The 20,442-nt window shown below is 38.2% G+C and overlaps 2 protein-coding genes across 2 annotated transcripts; both read right to left on the bottom strand.

The window, feature by feature from the left end:
- Positions 1-1,492: 1,492 nt before the first annotated feature.
- Positions 1,493-9,160, bottom strand: LOC121511096 (cone cGMP-specific 3',5'-cyclic phosphodiesterase subunit alpha'-like). The gene is made up of 22 exons (XM_041789643.1): positions 8,693-9,160; positions 8,117-8,269; positions 7,574-7,663; positions 7,279-7,419; positions 7,083-7,157; positions 6,930-6,997; positions 6,727-6,793; positions 6,571-6,618; positions 6,325-6,474; positions 4,713-4,856; positions 4,556-4,621; positions 4,327-4,473; positions 3,918-4,025; positions 3,700-3,809; positions 2,835-2,922; positions 2,576-2,676; positions 2,361-2,468; positions 2,201-2,264; positions 2,047-2,121; positions 1,872-1,955; positions 1,631-1,781; positions 1,493-1,524 (listed from the first exon to the last, which is right to left on the bottom strand). The coding sequence occupies exons 1-22, from the start codon at positions 9,158-9,160 to the stop codon at positions 1,493-1,495; spliced, it is 2,538 nt and encodes an 845-aa protein (XP_041645577.1).
- A 5,944-nt stretch (positions 9,161-15,104) lies between these two features.
- On the bottom strand, positions 15,105-19,836 carry LOC121511097 (centrosomal protein of 55 kDa-like). Its single transcript, XM_041789645.1, has 10 exons — positions 19,437-19,836; positions 18,940-19,101; positions 18,584-18,820; positions 17,576-17,641; positions 17,234-17,384; positions 16,834-16,960; positions 16,558-16,747; positions 16,393-16,467; positions 16,185-16,322; positions 15,105-15,351 (listed from the first exon to the last, which is right to left on the bottom strand). The coding sequence occupies exons 1-10, from the start codon at positions 19,440-19,442 to the stop codon at positions 15,178-15,180; spliced, it is 1,326 nt and encodes a 441-aa protein (XP_041645579.1). The 5' UTR covers positions 19,443-19,836; the 3' UTR covers positions 15,105-15,177.
- Between the last annotated feature and the right edge of the window lie 606 nt (positions 19,837-20,442).

Raw genomic sequence — 20,442 nt, 5'->3', positions numbered from 1 at the left:
ATTCCTCTGGTTCATAAAGATTTACACTGATTTATGGCTATTCGTGCCTTGAGAAAAGACACCAACTTACAAATCAGTACCACAGGCCTTCTGTAAGCTCGTTAGCAGTTGATTAAAAGGTGATGTTTGGTCACTGCTGCTTTCTTAAAGCCCTCTTTGGCTTGAGCTCAGTTGGTAATGTTGTATATGCAGAGCCATGTTAGTCAGCCCTCTTATAATCAATGAAGTTGTAAGTGGAGAACTCAATCTACTTTTGTAATCTACCTGCATGTGCTGCAGTCATTAAATCCTTCCTGTAGCTAATATGAATGAAGAAAGAGCTGTTTTCTTTGTGGCTGAGTTTTTGTGATGCAGATGGTTTGCTAATTTGTTAATAAGCATTAAAGATACACACAAAAAAAGTATGATTCAAAAATAAGCTTTATTAACACTTTTGATTCTTTATACATGATGCTATTGCACATACAATTTAGTTCAATGCTATACATGCATCATAAAGTAACATTTTGTTTCAAATATTGAATTCACAGATTCTTTTAAATGCAGCTGTTTATACTGTTTGTCTATTTGCTAACCAGGGCATGAGCTCTTTTCTGAGACATGAAAAATTACTCCTAACATGTTAGCTTTTAGAAATCACAACTTATCTCAGCAAGTGTGGTATTTCACACCCTAACAATGCCATTTCTCTTATTCACGATGAATCTGCCTCTGCCTGCTTCAGTGCTCCCACATGACACCTCTCTGGTCTGTTAATGCCTCATGCACTCTGCACACTGTGACTTATGAGCAGTGCGGAAGTATTTTTACTTTATGTAAGCAGGGGACTTAAAAAAGAAAGCCTGGGGGCTCCCGGTGGCTTATAACCAAATCCAATTCAGTCAAATCTTCTTACATCTCTCACCCATTTGCCAGGAGACATATGCTGCAAATCAACCCTTTTCATTTAGAGAAGACAAGGTACCTGTATTTTACTCAATAAAACAGGAGTGTTTTTTTTTTTAAATATATATTCATTTTCAAAATAATATTTTTATATAGCAGCTCCTCCTGCATTTGATTTGCAGCCAAAGATATTTTTAAGATTATGTCCCAAACCTATGAAAAAGAGCTAAATATCCTAAACTATATACATAAAAATATTTGTAATATAATACATATTTTCTCTTTCATTAATTCCTTGGATGTGCATAAGAAATTCAAATTCTAACCAGCAGGAACAGCCAAATATGCTGCATAAATCTACAGTATCAGACGGAAAACACTGGGTAGGATCCACAAATACTTGTTGAATAAAGGTTTCCTCAATATAAATACTTGTGCAGATTAAAATGGCGTTTTATAACAGAGGATAGAAGATCTGATCATTATAGAATATAAAAATTATAATAAAATTTGCCAACATTTGTGAATACATGCTCATGCTCAAACACACACCATACAAATCCACATCCTGACACCCATTCATACATACTCAGACCATCCAGGAGGTCTAGCAGACAACACACGTCTTTGATTTCCCCTCTTGAGCTGAAAGTGACACAAATAAGGTGGTCAGGGTCAGAGACAGCTGAAAACACCATAATGCAGAAGCAGCAGAAGGAATGAAAATTCATAGTTGTGTTATCACCTTGCTCATCTCCACCTTCCAGCCTTTTCTTCTCATCTTCAATAGCCTTAATCTTGGCCTCATGTACGTCTGCGAGAGCTTTCCATTCTCCTCTGTTGATGGTCAACCCCTTGAACATGGGGTCAATCTCTGTGTGGAAGCGGGCAAACTCCTGCAAACACACAGCAAACAGACAAGTTTTATCCCTGACACAAAAACCCCAAACATAAACATATGTATTCTATTAACTGTATCAAGGTACCTTGTACACAAAGGAGCAGACAAAGTCAATGAAACCACACTGCATCTTTGGAAGCTCGTCAGCATGATTTCTGTCCATCATTGGCTGAAAAGGAAGAGGCAGATGACAATTACTGTCATGGTCTTATGACAACATTTTCAGAGTAACATACCGAGTAATATAAAATACGGCTTACAATGGGCTGCTGCTCAAGGACTGTCCTCTCCAGGTCTCCCTGCTCCCAAAACTCAGCAGCCACCATCAGAGCAACCTAGGAAGAACCAATAGTACCATGAGAACATGTGGGTAAAAGTTCAAATCATGTTATAAACCTAGAGACAGGAACATACTTTGCTCTGAACCTCCCATGGTTTGGTAATAGCTGACAGGTCACAAGCTGTCATCATCATTGCCCTATGGAAAAAGACAACATCCAAGAATGTTTAGAATGACGGACATTCCAGAGAAACCAATGATGATGAAAAAGGAGATGTTGAAATATGTACTTACATGATAATTTCTTTCCTGGTTGGATTGTTGGAGATGTAGTTGATCCTCTCTTTCTCATCTGGGATCCCCTCAACACTGTCCACAATTTTTTGGAACATTGTTCTCTTCCTGAATGACAAGAAGGCTGTCAGAACTTTTCAAATGTAGCAGAGATTTACGAATAGACTTTGAGTTAAAATTCACTTTGATGGAACTAAACTTCGAGCATAACTTACTTGAAGTAGAGGGCGAGATCAGTGGCAATAATGCAAACTTCAAACAAATGTTGCACTGTCTCAAACTGACGCTTCTGAAGGTTTTGGAAGATATTTAGGTCCTTTGGGTGAAAGCAGAAGACTGAAGTTAGCTGTGAGCAGCTGTATTTTATCAATCAGATGATTTTGTTATGAAAAAATCGCCATAAGGACATTTATCTATCTCAAACCACAGTTACTGCTAGTCACAAAGAGAAAATCTTAGCACATAGGGACTCACCGGATCCTCCATCAGTGTTTTACTGTACTCAAGATGGTGACGCTCCATAACTGAGGTGCTGTGCAGTCTTGCCAGTGGGGAAGCGCTCCTAAAAACACCAGCACAGCAAGAAGACATTCACCAAATTTTCAGATCCTCATCAATTTTTTTGAACATCAATTAGGCTTTTGTGTATGTGGTTTGTATTAATATGTGTTCATTCTATCAAGTTTGACACTTTGTAAATATTTTTAACCCATTTAACAAATAAGTAAGCATAATCCCTGTATGGTTAAATTATATTTATATTGAAAGCCTTTCCATCACTAGACTTTAGCATCTAAACAATACCGTGCGCAGTACATTAGAAAACTGTTTATCTTTTATGTATATTACATCTGTCCCTACCAACTAACTACCTAGTTTACCCAATAAACCCCAAGCTAGCTATTTCACAAAAAATAACTATAAAACAATACATTTCTTTTAAAAATTTATTTTTGGGTCTTTTCCTGCTTTTATTGGATAGAGGAAAGACAGTGGATAGACTCGGAAACAGGAAAGAGAGTGGGGAGAGATGTGGTAAAGAGCCACAGGCTGGATTCGAACCCAGGCCACCCAAGTACATGGGTTTTTTTCTAAAAATTTTCTAAAAATTAAATACCTTTCTGACTAAATAATTAACTAAGTTATGAACTTCATAAATAAAATTCTAATCATCTAAATAACTACATAACTAGGCAAATTCTAACTTAATAACTAAACAACAAAACTAAATAACTTGCTGAGGAGCCAACTCACATCTAAAAAAAAATTCTCCCTAACTAACAAAAATATAAATTTCTTTTTTAATGTCTCCTAGAAATGACCTATAAAGAATATTTACTTTGTCTGGTAGAGATTATTGGTTCCTCTGTGGTCAATATCATGGCAGAATCCAGCAGCCACCATAGCAAAGGCCTCAAGATCAGAGTAATACTTCTTCAGTTTACCAGTCTGTTAAGGAAATATGGAGGACAACCCTTTGTTTTTACAAACTGTGGAGTAAGTGATAACAAATTTTAGCAATTTTAACAAAATTTTAGCATGAAAAGTCAGACTCACAAGCAGCAAAGTGAACATCGTTTGTCCAACATTGAAGCCGTGCCTCCAGTTATGGTAAGTGATGTCACGGTATCCTCTGCGAACTGTGTACATCCATCGTGTCAGGATCTGCAAAAAAAAAAAAGGGACAAAACCAAACAAGATTGTTGTGAGTCTTTTCATTCAGTTTTTAAGTAGTTCCAGATAAAACCTTTCACAAAAAAAAAAAAAAAAAAAAAAAAAAAAGATAAAACCAAATCACAAAACTGCTGAGGATTACCCAGTCTAACCAAATATGCAAACAATTACTGCAGCTTTTAAGAGCTAAATTCTGAGGTAAAAAGTCAATCTTGCTACTCTTAGGACTCCCAAATAACAGACAGGAAGTGACTACAGAAGGCTTTCCTAACCCAAATACTGTATGATGTACCTCAGCAGGGACTTTAAACTTCTCCACCACCCCTAGCTCAAAGAAGCAGCGAATGCCACACTTGATGAGCTCAAACTCAGACAAGGGGAAGTCACTGAAGCGGAATTCGTGCAGCTCCACGTTCTTGGACTCAGGGATGTTACCTCTCTGCAGGTCCAAAACAAAGTGCTATCAGTTAACATGCAATCACAAACACGTTTATAAGAGGTTTTTCAACAACAGAACTCACCAGCAGTTTGTACATCTCCTTCTGGTCACAGTCTTCCGGTACAGAGCCTAACTTTTCTTCAGTATTCTGTCAGAGAATGAAAAGTTAACAGGCCACTTGATGCAATTCATCTGTATGAAGTCTAGAAAGACATCAGTCAGCTTGAGCAGAGGCTTACCAGGATGGTCTGCACGTCAGGCAGTGTGGCCTTTGTCTGGTACATGAGCATTTCCTGGGAGACGTCTTTTTTCCACTCAGTCCTGTTGAGTTTGTCATACGTGTCGCTGTTCAGGGTGGACCAACCGAGGAACTGGGTCAGAGCCTTGTGATATGGACAAATATAAATCAATACATAAATAAATACATTTTAATATCTTGTGCTGAAAATGAATGTGTGATTAATGTGTGCCTGGAAAAAATACAGTGTCAAACATAAATGACATGCCTTTATACCATGCTTTTATGTTGTTATTTTTCTTTATGTCTTTTTTGCATTGTCTGAGGTCCAAACGGCATTATCTTTTGAAATAAAATTGATTGATTGAAAAAATATCAAAAATGTAGGATACAATTCTGGTTAAGAAGTTTGTAGTGAGTCCAGAGGCTTGACCAGTTGAGAACCACTAAATTACACTATCCTTTAAAGCTCCTGTAAGGAGCATTTTTATTGGTTATCAAAAAAACAAAAATTAATACTGACACCTTTTTATGACCCGCAAAAACAAAAGAGACCATCAAGAACAAGTCTGATTATTTCTATGAAGTAATTTTAATGTGTTTTACTGCTGCCACAAGGTATTAAGCTAGTTTAAATATTGCATGCAATAGAAACAGTCTTTTTATTTCCATTTTGATTTTTTACATGATTAATAGTTATATTAAATAATGAAATAATAGATGTTTTTGTTAAAACACAACAAAAAAAAAAGAAAAATTAACAAGATCAACAAAAAGGTAAGAGCTACAGCTTTGTCCACAGGGGCACCGAAATCGAAAAACCAAGAGTTCCTTACAGGAGCTTTGAGTTGGACTATAATAACAGCTGGATTTATCCAATAAAACCTTACCTGCACTATATTATTAATTCATATCAGCAGATACTACCTTAAAAAGTGATTTATTGTGTTGCAGATCTGAAAAATTCTGCCAATATTTACAATCAGTGTTTTGCATATAAAAATCTGCCTATATCAGCTGTACATATTGGCCGTACAAAATAATAACTTAGTAGATTTTCCAGCAAGACCAACAGACTTACTTCAGCTGAAGTCTTTTTCTTAATTCCTGATAATTTCTTACATTTTAAAGTGTGTTTTGAGGACTGATCTTGGTAATTTGTTCATCCTCAAACTTTAAATTGTGAATTTAAAGGCTGAAGTTTTAGGTATAAACATTTATATATTGGTATCGGTTAAAAAAAATGTGTGAATATCGGCATATTAAATATTAGCAAAAATCCAGTATTGTGTATCCCTAATCTTGTAATTTAGAGAAATATGTTAACACAATAATATGCATTTTAATGAAACATATATTTTATAGGAGCATTATAATGATCAGTTGGAAAGGGGGGATGAGCTTCACCAATGAATGCTTGGTCTAAGTTCAAAAAGTGTTTTTTAAGGCAGCAAATTTTAAATTCCAAGTTACGGAGGGAAAACAGTAACTTTCAGTGGCTCACATTACAATATGTGGCATGAGCCTAATATACTAGTCTGAAGTTTGTGTTTTGTCCTCTAAATTTGGATTGTTGTGAGCACTATAAGTATGTAAAGGATGATAGACCGTACCTCTGTAATTTGTTCATCATTTTCATCGAATGGTTTGCCATCTTTTCTGTTGAAGAAAGTAGCAACACCAACAATTTCTTCCTTTTTGTTGACGATAGGGAGTGCAAGGACATTCTTAATCATCCATCCAGTCTCATCCACTGCTTCTTTCTGCCATGAAACACAATATCCACATTATTGCAGTGAAACATGTGTCATATAAAAAACAAACATTTGAATCCCACATATCAGGAAAGAGTGTCACACCTGGAATTGGAAGTACTCATCTCCTGGAGCGTTCATCATGTTGCAAATCTGGGAGATGTTAGAGAATTGGCATAAATGTGAGTTTGTAAATAAGCAAACCAATTACAAATTTGTTCAAAATTTGCATAAAATATATTGATCAAAAGTGGGACTCACAAATCCGTTTTCAGCCACATATGCTGGGAGTCCACTGACCAGAGCCCAGTGATCAGCTGGAGGTCCGCTGTGATTTAAGAAAGTAAACTCTGCATCACCATTAAGACAACAAACCCATTATGTCCTGTACACCTCCAAGAATATGCCAATAAAGATTTAATACTTAATCAGGTGGTGGTGTTATAGAGTATCATGATACTTACGGGATAACTTTAATCTCCTCTTTTTCTGTCTCCAGCAAGTAGTCAATAATCTTGTAGAAGTTGATTTCCTGTTGAGAAAAAATTGTTGAGTTTCTTGATTTTTTTCCTCAAATCTTTGCAAATAAAAAGTTAAAATAATATCAGACAACTTACTCTGCCATCAGGTGTCTTGGGGCCTTTGTATGGCTCCTGTTCGCCTAGTTTGATTGCCCATTCATCAAAGAATTCCTTTAGGAAAATGAGCCAAAATCACATTACAGTACTGATTTATTGTACTTAAATAAAAACAAAAAATGCAGTCAAATGAATTTATTTTAAGTAAAAATACAACCAAGATGTTACTGCCCACCTTATCTTTTGTCATGTCGAGGAGTCCTACAGAGTATCTCTCACACTTGATGTAAGTTCTCACTGTATATAAAGCTTTGTGAAACTGCCTTTCAATGTCAGTCAACTCTTCAAAAACTTTGCTGGCTGACCACAGCAACACCTATTGAAAGAAAAGGAATCAGTGCTTGTAACTTTTGAATTAGCATTTCATTTGCATGTCATTTTTAAAAATCATGTCTGAAAAAGTGAAGAAACTCATGCTTTTCTTAGAAATAGCATACAGAACAATTTTATATGTGGCCTTGTAGATTTACCTGGCTTCTCCTTGACTCCACATCCCACATGTAAGCAGCAAATGATTGGAGAATGACCACAGAGGCGAAGTTCACATATTTATTGAAAAGCTGCAAACAAAGACCAAAGAATCATGAAGATTTATTTTTACACACACTTCAATCACAAGAAATTGTGAAAACTTTCTGTGACCCCTATAGTTGAAAGGAAATCATGAACGAGGACAAGTAATAGTCTGGGCTTTCCCCTGTTGAAAGGATTATAAGTTGAGCTGTCATAATGCTGACCCAAAGTACCAAGACAAGCTTCTAAATATGCAGGTCAGAGACCGGATGCAGGTGGGCTAAAACTGGCAGTTTTTCTCTGCAGGTCAAGGAAGGAAGTGACCCTTGCATGGGATTTATCAGTCTACAAAAAATGGCAAAACTCCTCTCTCCTGATATCATGTTTTATTTTTCTCATCCAAGCTAAATACAGTTTGTTTGACTTTTTGTATTTGTGGGTGCAGAAATGCACCAACAGTCCCTACAAACACCCTATTTTGGATAAAAATGAGCACTCACCTCCTGGTCACTCTTTGAAAATTCATTTGCACCTTGTTTGTTGAGTGCCATGATCACACCGATGGGTTCCTTTCCATTCATAATGGGAGAAGTGAGCATGCATTTGGTGGTGTATTTGGTCTGCTTATCCACAAAGTCGCTGAAATGAGAGTCCTGGAAATAAAAGGAGAACATTGTCAAGGTTAAGAGATTGATGCCCAACACTACATTTTTGCATGCTATTATACTAATTTTAAGTTATTATAAAAGAACTATGGTTATTTATATTAATTGTGTTGAGTGCTGTTACATTACCAGGGCTATTTAAATCACTTAAAGTTTAAAGCCCTAATTCTGCATAAAATTTTCATCAGTACAATAGCATCAGTTTGCATTCTCTTTTTTGAAATGCACTGTTCCATCTTAAGATGATAGTAATTCTTTAATATGTGAGAGCAAAATTAATATGCATCATTTTTCTCCAATGCTGCCTTTCTTTGCAGGATTTTTTCCACATGACATGACTGTTTTGACCATATTATCTGACTGATCTGTACTTGTCTATTTTTAGAGATATACTCAAAGCCATTACTTCACCTTCTTCACATCAGCGATATTCTGCGGCTTCTTAGAGTGTGCCGTCCAACCGACAATCCCCATGTCAGTGGGAAAAACAATCTCTGAATTTGGGTTCACTATATTTTTCTCATATGATGAATTGTGCGTCACATCGAAGAGGACGGTGTTAAGCTCAGGCGTTCCATTTCGAGCCCTGTAGTTGAAGAAGCTGACTCGATCAGCCTGGATGAGCAGAGCAATCCTCTGGAGAATTTTGTGCAAGGCTTTTTCCATCGGGTTGGTGCCCTGCATCTCTTTCACGAGCTCGAATATGAACTCAGCCTCCTGGATGGTGGAGACATCCTTGTAAGAGGCCTGGTCTTTGACTTGGACCTGGTTGTTGAAGGCAGCAGTGATAACATCTGCTTTCACTTTCTTCTCATAGTACTCCTTAGCAAACTGTGGGTTGTTGTCGAGGAACTTCTCCACGCTGTCCTTGTCTGCCATGTTGTCCAATTACGGATGAAGTCGCACAGAAATACTCCCTTACAGCTGGACAGAGGAAGAGCAGAGCAGTAAAGGTGGCCTGCAGAAGATGAAGCAGAGCAGACCTTACTGTGACATTTCCAAAAATCCTTTATTATCGCGAACCCAAGCTGCAGGTCCAACCTTCTCCTCAGTAACAGAAGGTAGAGAGTGGCTTACTGATAAGGGGATCCCAAGGAGCACTAATAACTGTGACGCAAGAGTCATAAAGCCTCTGAGCTTTCTTAACTGTAAATCTGGCCACTTGTCATTTCAGAGGGCCAATCCCATTACAGGTGATGATAGGTGAGTTATGGCACCTGCAGTATGACCAACACCTTAGAGAAGTTCAGGAAGCAAGAGGTCAAGACTGGAAGTATTTCCTAAAAATATCAGATAACATACTGATATCAACAGTTGATGTTTTCTTTAATTATGCTGTGGGTACTCTTCTGGATGAATAACTTAAAAAAATTGTTGGTTCATTAGAAAAAGTAGCAAAAAATGTTGTAGTAAGACATGCTGTATGATTGTAGAAGGATAAGGATAATACCATAACTATAATACCAGGCAAAGGTCAAAAGAGTCATAAGTCACTTGATAAAAGCTGTGTTTAAGTGACTTATGGTGTCTGAGAGGCTTTGTATGAGAGAGAGTGATTAATGTAATGATACAGTCACAAAGGGGGAGCTAAAATAAGTCAGCTAAAGCCTGTCCAGTCAAATCAAGCACTGGTGGGCATTTTTAGATCAGAATTCAACCAGAGGAGCTTCTCCAGACAGGCCAGGATGTCAGAGTTCTCTTAGATGGAAGCTTCATTTAACCGCTCACTGGATTAAAGGGATTGTTGACTGCCCCTTTGAGTTAATTACCTTTGTTGGCCTGCAACTGTAATTTATTCATGTAATCTGGTAGCGAGACTGGTACCTTTACACAACTTGAAGCTCCTAAGAGGTACTTTAAGATTTTCTGGTACCTGCCTTGGACAAAGCCGTAACTTTTATTGCTTTGCTGATCTTGTCTGGTACTGTGTACATGGGATATTTTTGACAAAAAGTCTTAGACTGCTTTCTTTCAAATGTCAAATCAATCACAGAGAATCTTTGTTGGGGGAAACTGGAGAAACACATTTCAGCAGTTAGTTAATCACTTTTTTGGGGGGAAGGGCTCATTCTTTTACAGAGGAGGACAGTGGATAGAGCCAGAAACAAGGATGAGAGAGAAAGGGAGATACATGCAGGAAAGTAGCAACAGGCCAGACTTGAACCTGGTCCTTCAGGGTACATGGTTGCGTCTTAACCTCCAGGCAATCTATGACCCCTTAATCACTTAGTTTAACAGGTTCCCAACAGCAGCAGTTTCATAAAACAATAAAGACATATCTTGTTGCTCGTGGCTTCGTTGGCTGTTTTAAGTCATACAGAGGCATCAATCATCATTTTAGTTGGTTTCATGACCCGCTAAAGATTCCTCACAGGAGCTTTCACAAACGGCCCAGCTGGGCTTGAGCATGAAGAGACCATCATGTCATAATATAACATGTACTTTACAAGATGCATAGTCTTATGGAGTTGGAGACTTTCTGGATGTCTTTGCACATTACCAGGGGCATGGGAAAATAATCTGTTCAAAGAATAAAAAACTCCACACCTTCAGAGAGCACCTTCGGAGTAGAGCTGCTGCTCCTCCGCGTTGAGAGGAGCCAGATGAGGTGGCTCAGGCATCTGGTCTGGATGCCTCCTGGACACCTCCCGGGTGAGGTGTTCCGGGCAAGTCCCCCTGGGAAGAGACCTCGGGGAAGACCTAGGACACGCTGGAGAGACTATGTCGCTCGGCTGGCCTGGGAACGCCTTGGGATCCCCCGGGAAGAGCTGGAAGAAGTGGCTGGGGAGAGGGAAGTCTGGGTCTCCCTGCTTAGGCTGCTGCCCCCGCGACCTGATCTCGGATAAGCGGAAGAAGATGGAGACACCTTCAGAGAAAGGGGTAACAGTGGCCAGCTCAGACTACACAAATTCAGCTCGACTGCAACGTCCCAACTCACCGTCAAACCTCCGGCTCAATTTTGTTCTTCAGGGAAAATGGTCTTGTAGTGTGACATGATTAACAATGCTTTCAAGACATCCCATGACCACGATTTAGCAAGACTAGCATGTCAAAATTTTTCTTGGATCCTCTTTTGCAGACAACACAACTTTAATCTTATTCACTTTGTTGCATATTTTCAGTTATTTTGGTTAGATACACCTCTTTAACGCTTTGACTGTCAAAAGGAAACGGTCTTACTGATTATATGCCACATTCATGCTGCGCAACTATTATTGTACCTGTACACCATGCCGAAGCCCATCCCTTTCATCTGTGCCAGGGCCAAGAGATGCACAGCACTCACACTACTAAAACAAACTTGACTTTGGAGGCTAAGTGTGCTTGGGTGTGGTATGGACTGCCTAGTGTGAGTGTACTCTTGATCAACTGGATATTATTTGGAATATTTTTAAATGGCATTTAACTCATTTAGACCCACGGCTACCTAAAACACCTTCTAAACATGAGCATTTTTGAAAAGAACCTCTAAAACACGGAGGGAGAAACTGTCAGTATTTCAGCGTGGAGGCTCAAAAACCAAAATAATCTTAATTTAATCCGCCTTCAACTATGTATTTTAGATAACCATGTAGCAGTTCATAGGTCACATGTCGAAAAAGCAATAAGAACATACAAAATGCACTGTCAAGGTATCAGGTCTTTAAGTAAAAAAAAAAAAAAAAAAAAGTTGGGTCAATCTAGAAAGCAGCCCAGTATGCTGTTTATTTACAGGAAATCATGGATAAACTCCCTCTGACTTCACTCCTGTGTATAAACAATTCAAGCTGCAAAACCAGATCTCAAAACTGGATTGCTTTGAAAATACCAAGGTTTAGGACTGAATGGGGAAAGTGTTACAGCGCCCATTATGTGGAACAATTTTTAAATGATGGCTTAGTTGTCTTTTCTTGTTTCAAATGGCCATTTTAAGGAGCTAACAGCTGCATTGCTTAACGGAGGGAACTGCAGCTGTTTTAAAATGAGAAAGCACTGAAAGAGCCATGGAAAAGCTGTCAGGAAACATGAGAAACAGGACTAGAGGAGTACAAAAGTTATTCATATCTTGAAGGCAGATATAGTTCTCATGAGAGTATCCAACTGGGGGCTGCGTGTCTTACAGTAGGAGCTTTTGTCAATAGTTTTTGCAATATGTAATACAGCATTGTGCTATATTTAAATGATGCAGACAAGAGATACATTGAGGCTATGTAAGTACTTCACAATGTAACTCTAACACTGCACAAATGCAGTATTTTGTGGAAACAAACCTGATTTGTAAATCAGAAGGGCAGAGAAGAGCACACAAGACAGAAAAAGCTACACTTCACAGAATCCCTTTTGTTGTGTCAGGCATTTAAGCCTACAAGTGTATTTCCCATCTATATCTGCTCAGGGAAAGCCACTTCTATCACATCAAAGAGACAACTGAGAGCAGGTAGAAGTGCAGAGAAGGCCCTGATGAGGAAGACAGCAGAAGTCAAAATCCCAGGGTTCAAAAAGGGCACAGTCTGCCAGCCTCACGACACTAGTCAAAGCAAAAGAAGTGATCATGACACAGCCGCTAATGGAGATGACATACAAACAAAACAAACTGCTTATCAGCCCCAAACAAGTTGAGGGTCAGGGAGGTCTTGCTGGCCGGCAGTCTGTGTCCCAATGTTACCGAGGCTGCAAGTCTGACAACTCCTCCAACAAAGACAATGAGGACAGCAGTGTTACCCAGGGTTTTGACAATAGCAGTGACAGCATGTCCTTTACCGCATGTCTCTCCCCTGCTTTTGTCCCTGTTTCTGACTCTATCCACTACCTTCCTCTATCAAATAAAGGCACAAAAATGCCCAAAATAAACCTTAAAAAAAAAAAAAGGTTCAGCTTTCACAACTAATGTAAAATGGTTTCCAATAGCACATGTTGGGGAATTTTTAAGCTGCAACAGGTGCTCAACACATGCTGAAGTTCTGCTGTCATAATTAAAGTCCCGGTAAAGTTATTGAAAAAAAAAAACTTTATTTTAAGTTCGTTTGCAGGCCACTGTGTTATGAGCCACCAGGCCAAATTTCAGTCATGAAAAACATCTCTGTTTATTGAGCTTCAAAATCATGAAAAAAGAGGCAGCTGTATCTGCTCTAGGATGGTGGGAGGGTGTCGGTTGAATGAACTGAAGCCCCGCCCACTCAGGAGAAATAAAATCCACTCAAATTCTAAAAAAAGAAGTTGAGGATTCAATTCACTGTTTTCTGGCACATATCTCTCCATTATGATGCTTTTAATGACCCGTTCACCACCGTGGCTGTTAGATTTGGAAAATTCACCTCACAATGAACAAAAACACAGCATGTAACTGGCTGTTAACCTTCAATGAAGACAGTGACATTGGCTAACAACAGACTATATCGAGAGGAACTGCTCTGTGATTTTATATCATTGTGGCGTTAAGGGGGTGGGGTAATTTCCCAACAAGACTGGTGATGTCATGGGCTCAGATATTTGCCCTGCTCATATAAATTAAGCCAGGAAGAAAGTGAAAAACTTTCTAACGGTCTAAATAAAAATTCAGTCCCCATAGGTGTCATTTTTTTCACATTTACAGCAACTTTATTACAATATATCTAGTGTGTTCAGACACGAAGTTTGGATTTCACTTAACAGGGACTTTAACACTGTGTTAACATACATATTTGTTATTTTTCTCTCCTTACTGCTTACATATGTTTTGTTTTTCAGTGTATTTCAAGCCCATGTGGGCTTGGCACCCCTTTTAGTGAATGACACTTAACACTACTACTACTGCTACAACTACAATTCAGGATGGTTTGGTGACTGTTACTGACGCAGTACCTTCCAGGATTTAATCCTCAATCAATGCAGCTCTTCAGCATTGACGCTGTATAAATTGCAAATAAGCTAAAGGTAATCTCCTTAATTCAAGACTGTTTTATTTACACTCTGAATTAGATTACAAGGTGAACATCAGGTGGTGTTAAAGTAATTGATCAGTGTTTTTTCATGGAGTAGACATTCATCTCATTCAAACCCAACATATCTATGTTTTTTATTTAAAATAAAGGAGAAATGTGCCTGATAAATATTTGTTTTGGATAAACATCAGGCTAACACACATCCTTTTACTAAAATGTCTTATATCATGGATGTTAATAAGGCAAAAGGCCCCAAGATGAGCATCCTGTTTTTCCTATCTCTGCCTTTCAGGCAGGCTTAACTCATATTATAAATTCCTACTAAGAAGTTTTAGTTTAAAGAAGTTCCTGAAAAGCAGAGAGTGACTGAACCATATTAGCATCATCAGCCTCAGTTAGCTCATGGTGTCATGTTCCCTTTCAGCACTCTCAGCCACTGCGCAGCCCTCACACTCTCCATATTGTCTGTTAGCAATACTAATCCACTTCCTGAAATAGCACAGGACAGGGATTAACACAAGCTGTTTTGAGCTATTCATCTGGTTTGAATGGTGTGAAACCTGGTCATGGCCAAGGGTCTATACAGCAGCTTTATTTGACTAGGGATCACATAAAATAATGAGTTACTGAACATCAAAAACGTATTAAGGATATTTATGTTTATCACCTGGAGCAGACCTGTGAGCTTCATGCAGAAGGGAAAAGTCTGGAGAAAAAACTAAGTCTAGCAGGATTTAACATCTAGGGTCCATGAATATTACAGAATTACAGTGAATTCCCCTGCCAGGTTGGTGCTTTACCAATCTATCCTCTATTGAGATCTCAGCTACTGGTATCTGTAGAGCAACGTATAAATCTTCTATAGGGGTAGTGAAGCTTTTTAGAGATTTTTGGATGTTAATACTCAGAAGCACAACTTTAGCTCCTTAAAACTGCTGTTTATTAACATTACATACAAGAGAAAACTCAGAACAAGTTGTGTTTTTATCTGATCTCTCAGCTCTGACAGTCTTCTAGGTGGTGAATCAGTTCTTTGTAATCACAAGCAGGATACAGAGTCTGGCAGACGGGACACTCTAGACAGCTTTCATCCTGTAGATAGGATGATGAAGGACCATCTCTGGTGGGTGGGGATGCTGCTTCATCTGAGCTGCTGTCTCGCTGTTCTCTCTAATGCAAATTTAAAAAATCAATCAGTTCTAGTAAATAAAACACAGGTATATGAAACAATTTTAACCAATAAACTTACAGCTAAACAAACTGATGCTTTAACAATGGATCCAATTACTACTTGTAATTTCAAGAGGGTTTCTGATACAAGAAAACAGATGATACTTGTATTCCTCCTCAATCGATCTTGCAGTATAGAGCCTTTTACTTTATTTTGGTTCATTGCTTTGGTTTTCTGGTTAGCAACAGGAATCTGTTTTCATCAAACAAAAAACAATCCCTTTTCACACATGCACTCCTGAAATTTTCCATAAAATTTAAGACCAGGCTACCCTGAAGTTCTTCAGACTTTCATGGGGGGAGGCAATCACTGTCAAAGGGGAAGGGAACTGGTGGTGGAGGTGGGACATAAAGTAAAACAGATAATAGATAAATTCCCAACTAAGCAAAGTCTAGCACTGTATTGAAAGATTCTGACTGCAAAGTTCAGCATACTTCTATGCAGAGAAGAAAAGTCAGCAGCTTCCCAATGTGCACACCAGTCGCATGATGTAAACATCATCAATGCCGCACCTTGTGAATTTTTCCACACAGTATTTTATTGTGATGTTCTCACATGGCTCATCCCAACTTCACATGGAAATTTGCATGTTGGCTGAGGGACAATTCTGGGTGTAGTCGGGGTGAAAAAAATCATTCATTTGTGTTTACAGATACAGCTCACCCAAAATTTTGGCGGGAACATTTCCGGAGTTTTGTGAATGTGTGAAAACACCTAAAGAGCTTTATCATTTACCAACTGTAAATATACTTTGCTCTAGAGCAGTTTTTACCCCTTTAATGCCAACGTGTGACACTTTTGCCTGACGGTGTCTAATGTTTTGCAGCATCTTCACAAGTCCGTCTGTTTGCTTCTTTAAATATAAACAATTCTGCCTCTCGTCCTCCAGGTCCTGCGAGGAAATCTCGATCTGAAATTTTAAAAAAAGGTTAAATAACCCCGAAGAATTCATCAAAGTTTAGTTAATGTGTCAGCCATACCTGTCGCTCTAGTTCTGCAATCTTTCTCTGGTCTTCATGGTAAAGACTTTTGAAATATGCTTCACGAAAGGCTGCCTAAATAAGACAGATGTTTTTTCATCAGGAAAATTCCTTCTTTTCTATATGAATTTCTCTTTTTTTCCCTATTTACTAAAACATACATACCTGGTGCTCTAAGTGAGCTGACTTGCGCCGCTCCTTATTTAGCATGCGCTGCAGGTCTCCAATCTCATCACTCAGGTGTTCTTCTTCACTCCCAGAGTAAATGTGATCTTCTGTTGCCACTTCTTGCTTTGCTTTTTCAGTTTGCAGCTGCTGCTTGAGCTCCTCTACTTCTTTCTCCCTTTCATTGCACCTACACATTTAATGATCCATCACAAAGTTGACCTCCACTATTACTTTTTCCAGTTTTGAATATCTATTTTCCTGTAGATGACTTACATGCACTGGGTTCTTAGCAGGTTTTGTTGGGTCTCATCCAACTCATCCCTGAGCTCCTCCAGGTTATCTTTTGCTTTCTGTAGGAGTCTTTCATAGTACCCCTGCATCTGGATTATCTGTGTGTCAACTGTAATGTAAATGGCGGGGAATGAAAATAAACTTTGAAAACAAGGGGAAATTACTTATGAAATTAACAGTGAAAATGCTAGATACTGCCTTAGGCAAGCTCTGCATCGTAATCAAAAACATAATTTTCCTGCTGTTCGTTACCAGATGCTGATTCTGTATTAGTGAGCTTCTCCAGGGCAATCTCAAAATCTTAAAAACCTTGTTGTGACAGTCTGTTGCCCCTTGTTGCCCTAGTGGTGAGTGCTCACAGCCCACTGTCTCTCCAGCTTACCATCTGAATGGGTCTCATTGTCTTGCTGTGAGCAGGCTTGATTGGCTTCATTCAGCTGCTTCTCCAGCCATAACATTCTGGCCAGAATTCCCCTCACATAGGCCTCTCTCTGCTGGTCATATTCCAGCCACTGCTTGTTCTTCTCCAAGGCCTCGAGGGATGCAATAAAAGAATGAGAAGAATATAACAAAGACAGATGGAGAGTCGAGCCAAATGGATGGAACACTCAGCAAGACATGTTTACTGTACATAGCCAAACATCCTCATCAGCAACAAATGCACAACGTAAAAACATAAGAGTGACCACAAAAACAGATATTAAACTTAAGTTAAAATACATACATCTTTGAGGTCAGATTGAAGCTTTCTTATGTCGTCAGTGGGGGCCTGGTCATCAGAAGTGAAGTCCTATTTGAAAAAAAGATAAAGGAAGTCCAGCCTCAAATATATGTGGATTAAAAATGTACCTTAATTCATAATACAGCATTGTGTTAAAACACGTTTTTGTAAAGCTGGATTTAGAGTTTGATCTTCCCAATACCATGGTATATGATATTGAGTACTAGTCCTGTAAAGAAAAAACTGTCACTTGAAAACAAATGCTGCCATCTAGTGGTGCAAAACTAGTATGTGAAAGAAGAAACTTCAAAAATCGAACTCTTCATGCAGCACAGAAGACATTTAGGGAATAGGACTGGCTTGGGTGGGTGTAATGAAAAACTGGCAACATGATCCCACCTGAACTGCTTTGGTTTAAGGCATGCTAAAGCCTATATGAATCACTGGCATTTCAGTATCCTTAGCTGTAATGAGTAGGCAGGCACAGTATTAGAATGTGCCAATATCCCATATGTCAACATTTACAAATTATTTTTAGCCAAAGGCAATATCAATGCTGATATTGATACTGACAAGTGCAGTTCAGACCTAAAACTTCAGTCCTTAAAACACACAATTTCAGTTTAAGGATGGAAAAATAAGCACATTTCAGTCCATAAAACACACTTTAAAGTTTAAGGAATGATGATGATAAAGTCAAAGACTTCAGCTTAAGTTAGTCTGTTGGTACAGCCTAAAACTCCACTGACTTATTAGCTTGGACGTCCAATATTTACATTTGATTTTTTACAGCCAAAATACCAAATGTAATTATTAGTAGAAATTTTAGTGTCTGCCAGTACATATTTCTCTGTGTAGGCTATATGCTGATACTATTGTGCATCCCTAGTAATGAGCAGCTCTTTCTTATTATTTCATATTTAAAAATAAAGTGATATTGTTTGTCTCAAGCTTATTAAAGCATTACTCAATGGTGCCACCATAACTTATTTTATAACCACAGTGTTTTACCTGATTTGCTGCAACCTTATTCTTCAGATATTGACACCTAGTTGAGATGCTCACAAGCTCGTCCTTGAGTTCTTCAATCTCTGATAAGCAGCTGGATACGTTTCCCTCTACCCTCAGACTGACACCATCCATCAGTTTATCTTCCATCTCACTCAAATGCTCTGAAGCAGTCATATCGTCTTGAGTCTTACGGCGCTGACTATTCTCCAGCCTGAGTGTTTCAAGAGCAAGGAATCTCTATGAAAAAGACAAGCAGAAAGTTTACATTTGTGCCCTCTCAAAGCTTCTGTAAAACATCCTGAACAACAAAAAGTACGCTCTGAGTCATTTGGCCTCAAAAGTTTGAAAAAGTTTACCTCCAGCAGATTATTCAGAGCTGAATAATGATGATGAGACTCGACCACGGCTTTCTTCAGAAAGTCATTCTCCTTTCTCAGACTGCTGATGACCAACTCAAGCTCTGAGTTGCATTTCTTTTTTAAAGAACTCCTGTGCTTGTGGGGCACCATCTTGATTGACTGTTGACAAATATTAGGAGAGACTGACCCAAAATAGTTCCTTATAGAATTAAACAAAATATGCAATTCAAAAATAAACATTATTGAACATCTTGTGTTTCAAAACATGACTCAGAAAGACTGTTTTGTTAACGACAAAATATGAAAAGTCTGAACTTTTACGTTTTCTTATTATGAATATATAATCTATCAGCGTAATTCCAAATACTTTATTTGCATGATTATACTACTGACAATTTTGTCTTTGATTTAAACTATTTAATTTATACACACCAAAAATTCTATGTGCTTATGTAAACAATAAATGTTATCCAATATTGAACACCGATACTTACTTGCATTAGGGGAAGAGTTTGTAATGGTTTTTAATAGGAGCTGCACTCATAAAGGCAATAAAAGCTTAACTAGCTTTTGCTAACAATTTCATTTATCAACCAGTAAGTCGGCAAATAAACGGAGGCTACTGGGATGACGCTATTAGCCAGCATTACCACCCAAAAGAGATTGGCTTAGGATACGAAACCTACTTAGTTGTTAAATAAAGACGTTTTCTGGCAACTCGGAAGCCACACTATAACACCGACAAAGAAAATATGCTATACCGTTTGGTTTAGCTAAAACTGGTAGCTAAGCTAACCCTCCTTAAACGAGCTTAAAATAGCAGCGTTAGCTCACAACAACTACCAACAACATAGTCAGTTACTATCTGGACTACCACATCAGCGTTTCATTCCTGTTATTTAATGGATGTTTAGTCATTCCATACAAAGTTCAGTGATTTAGCTATTTTAATATTACCTTGTACAGTACCCGAAGAAGAAAGGAAAACGCCCAAACTTTTTCAAGTAAACTTTATTTAGCATTGCACAGTAAACAACTTGTATTAAAAGAATACACACAAAAAAGTAACAAGTAAAGATATAGTGAGAAAAAACGTCGAAATTATGACAGATAATTATGAGATTAATATTTGACATTATGAGATCGAAAGTCACAAATATGAGGTAAAAAAGTTGAAATTATGAAAGTCATAATTATAAGATAAAAAGTTAATATTTCACAATTCTCTCTCATAATTTGCAATATTTCCTCAAAATTTCAACTTTGTGTATCAGAATTTTAACTTTTTAAATTTATTTTTTGTGGAATTTTTTTTTTGCCTTTATTCATGGTGGAGGACAGTGGGTAGAGTTGGAAACAGGGATGAGAGATTGGGGGAGAGACATGGGGGAAAGGGGCCACAAGCTTAGCCTACATGGGGCGTGCCTTATCACTAGGCCGCTTGCAACTCCCAGAATTTCATTTTTTTAATCTTATTATTATGAATTAGGCTGCTATCTC

Source organism: Cheilinus undulatus, linkage group 6 (assembly GCF_018320785.1).
Source record: "Cheilinus undulatus linkage group 6, ASM1832078v1, whole genome shotgun sequence".
Taxonomy (NCBI): Eukaryota; Metazoa; Chordata; class Actinopteri; order Labriformes; family Labridae; genus Cheilinus; species Cheilinus undulatus.
This window is presented reverse-complemented; position numbering and strand designations above follow the sequence as displayed.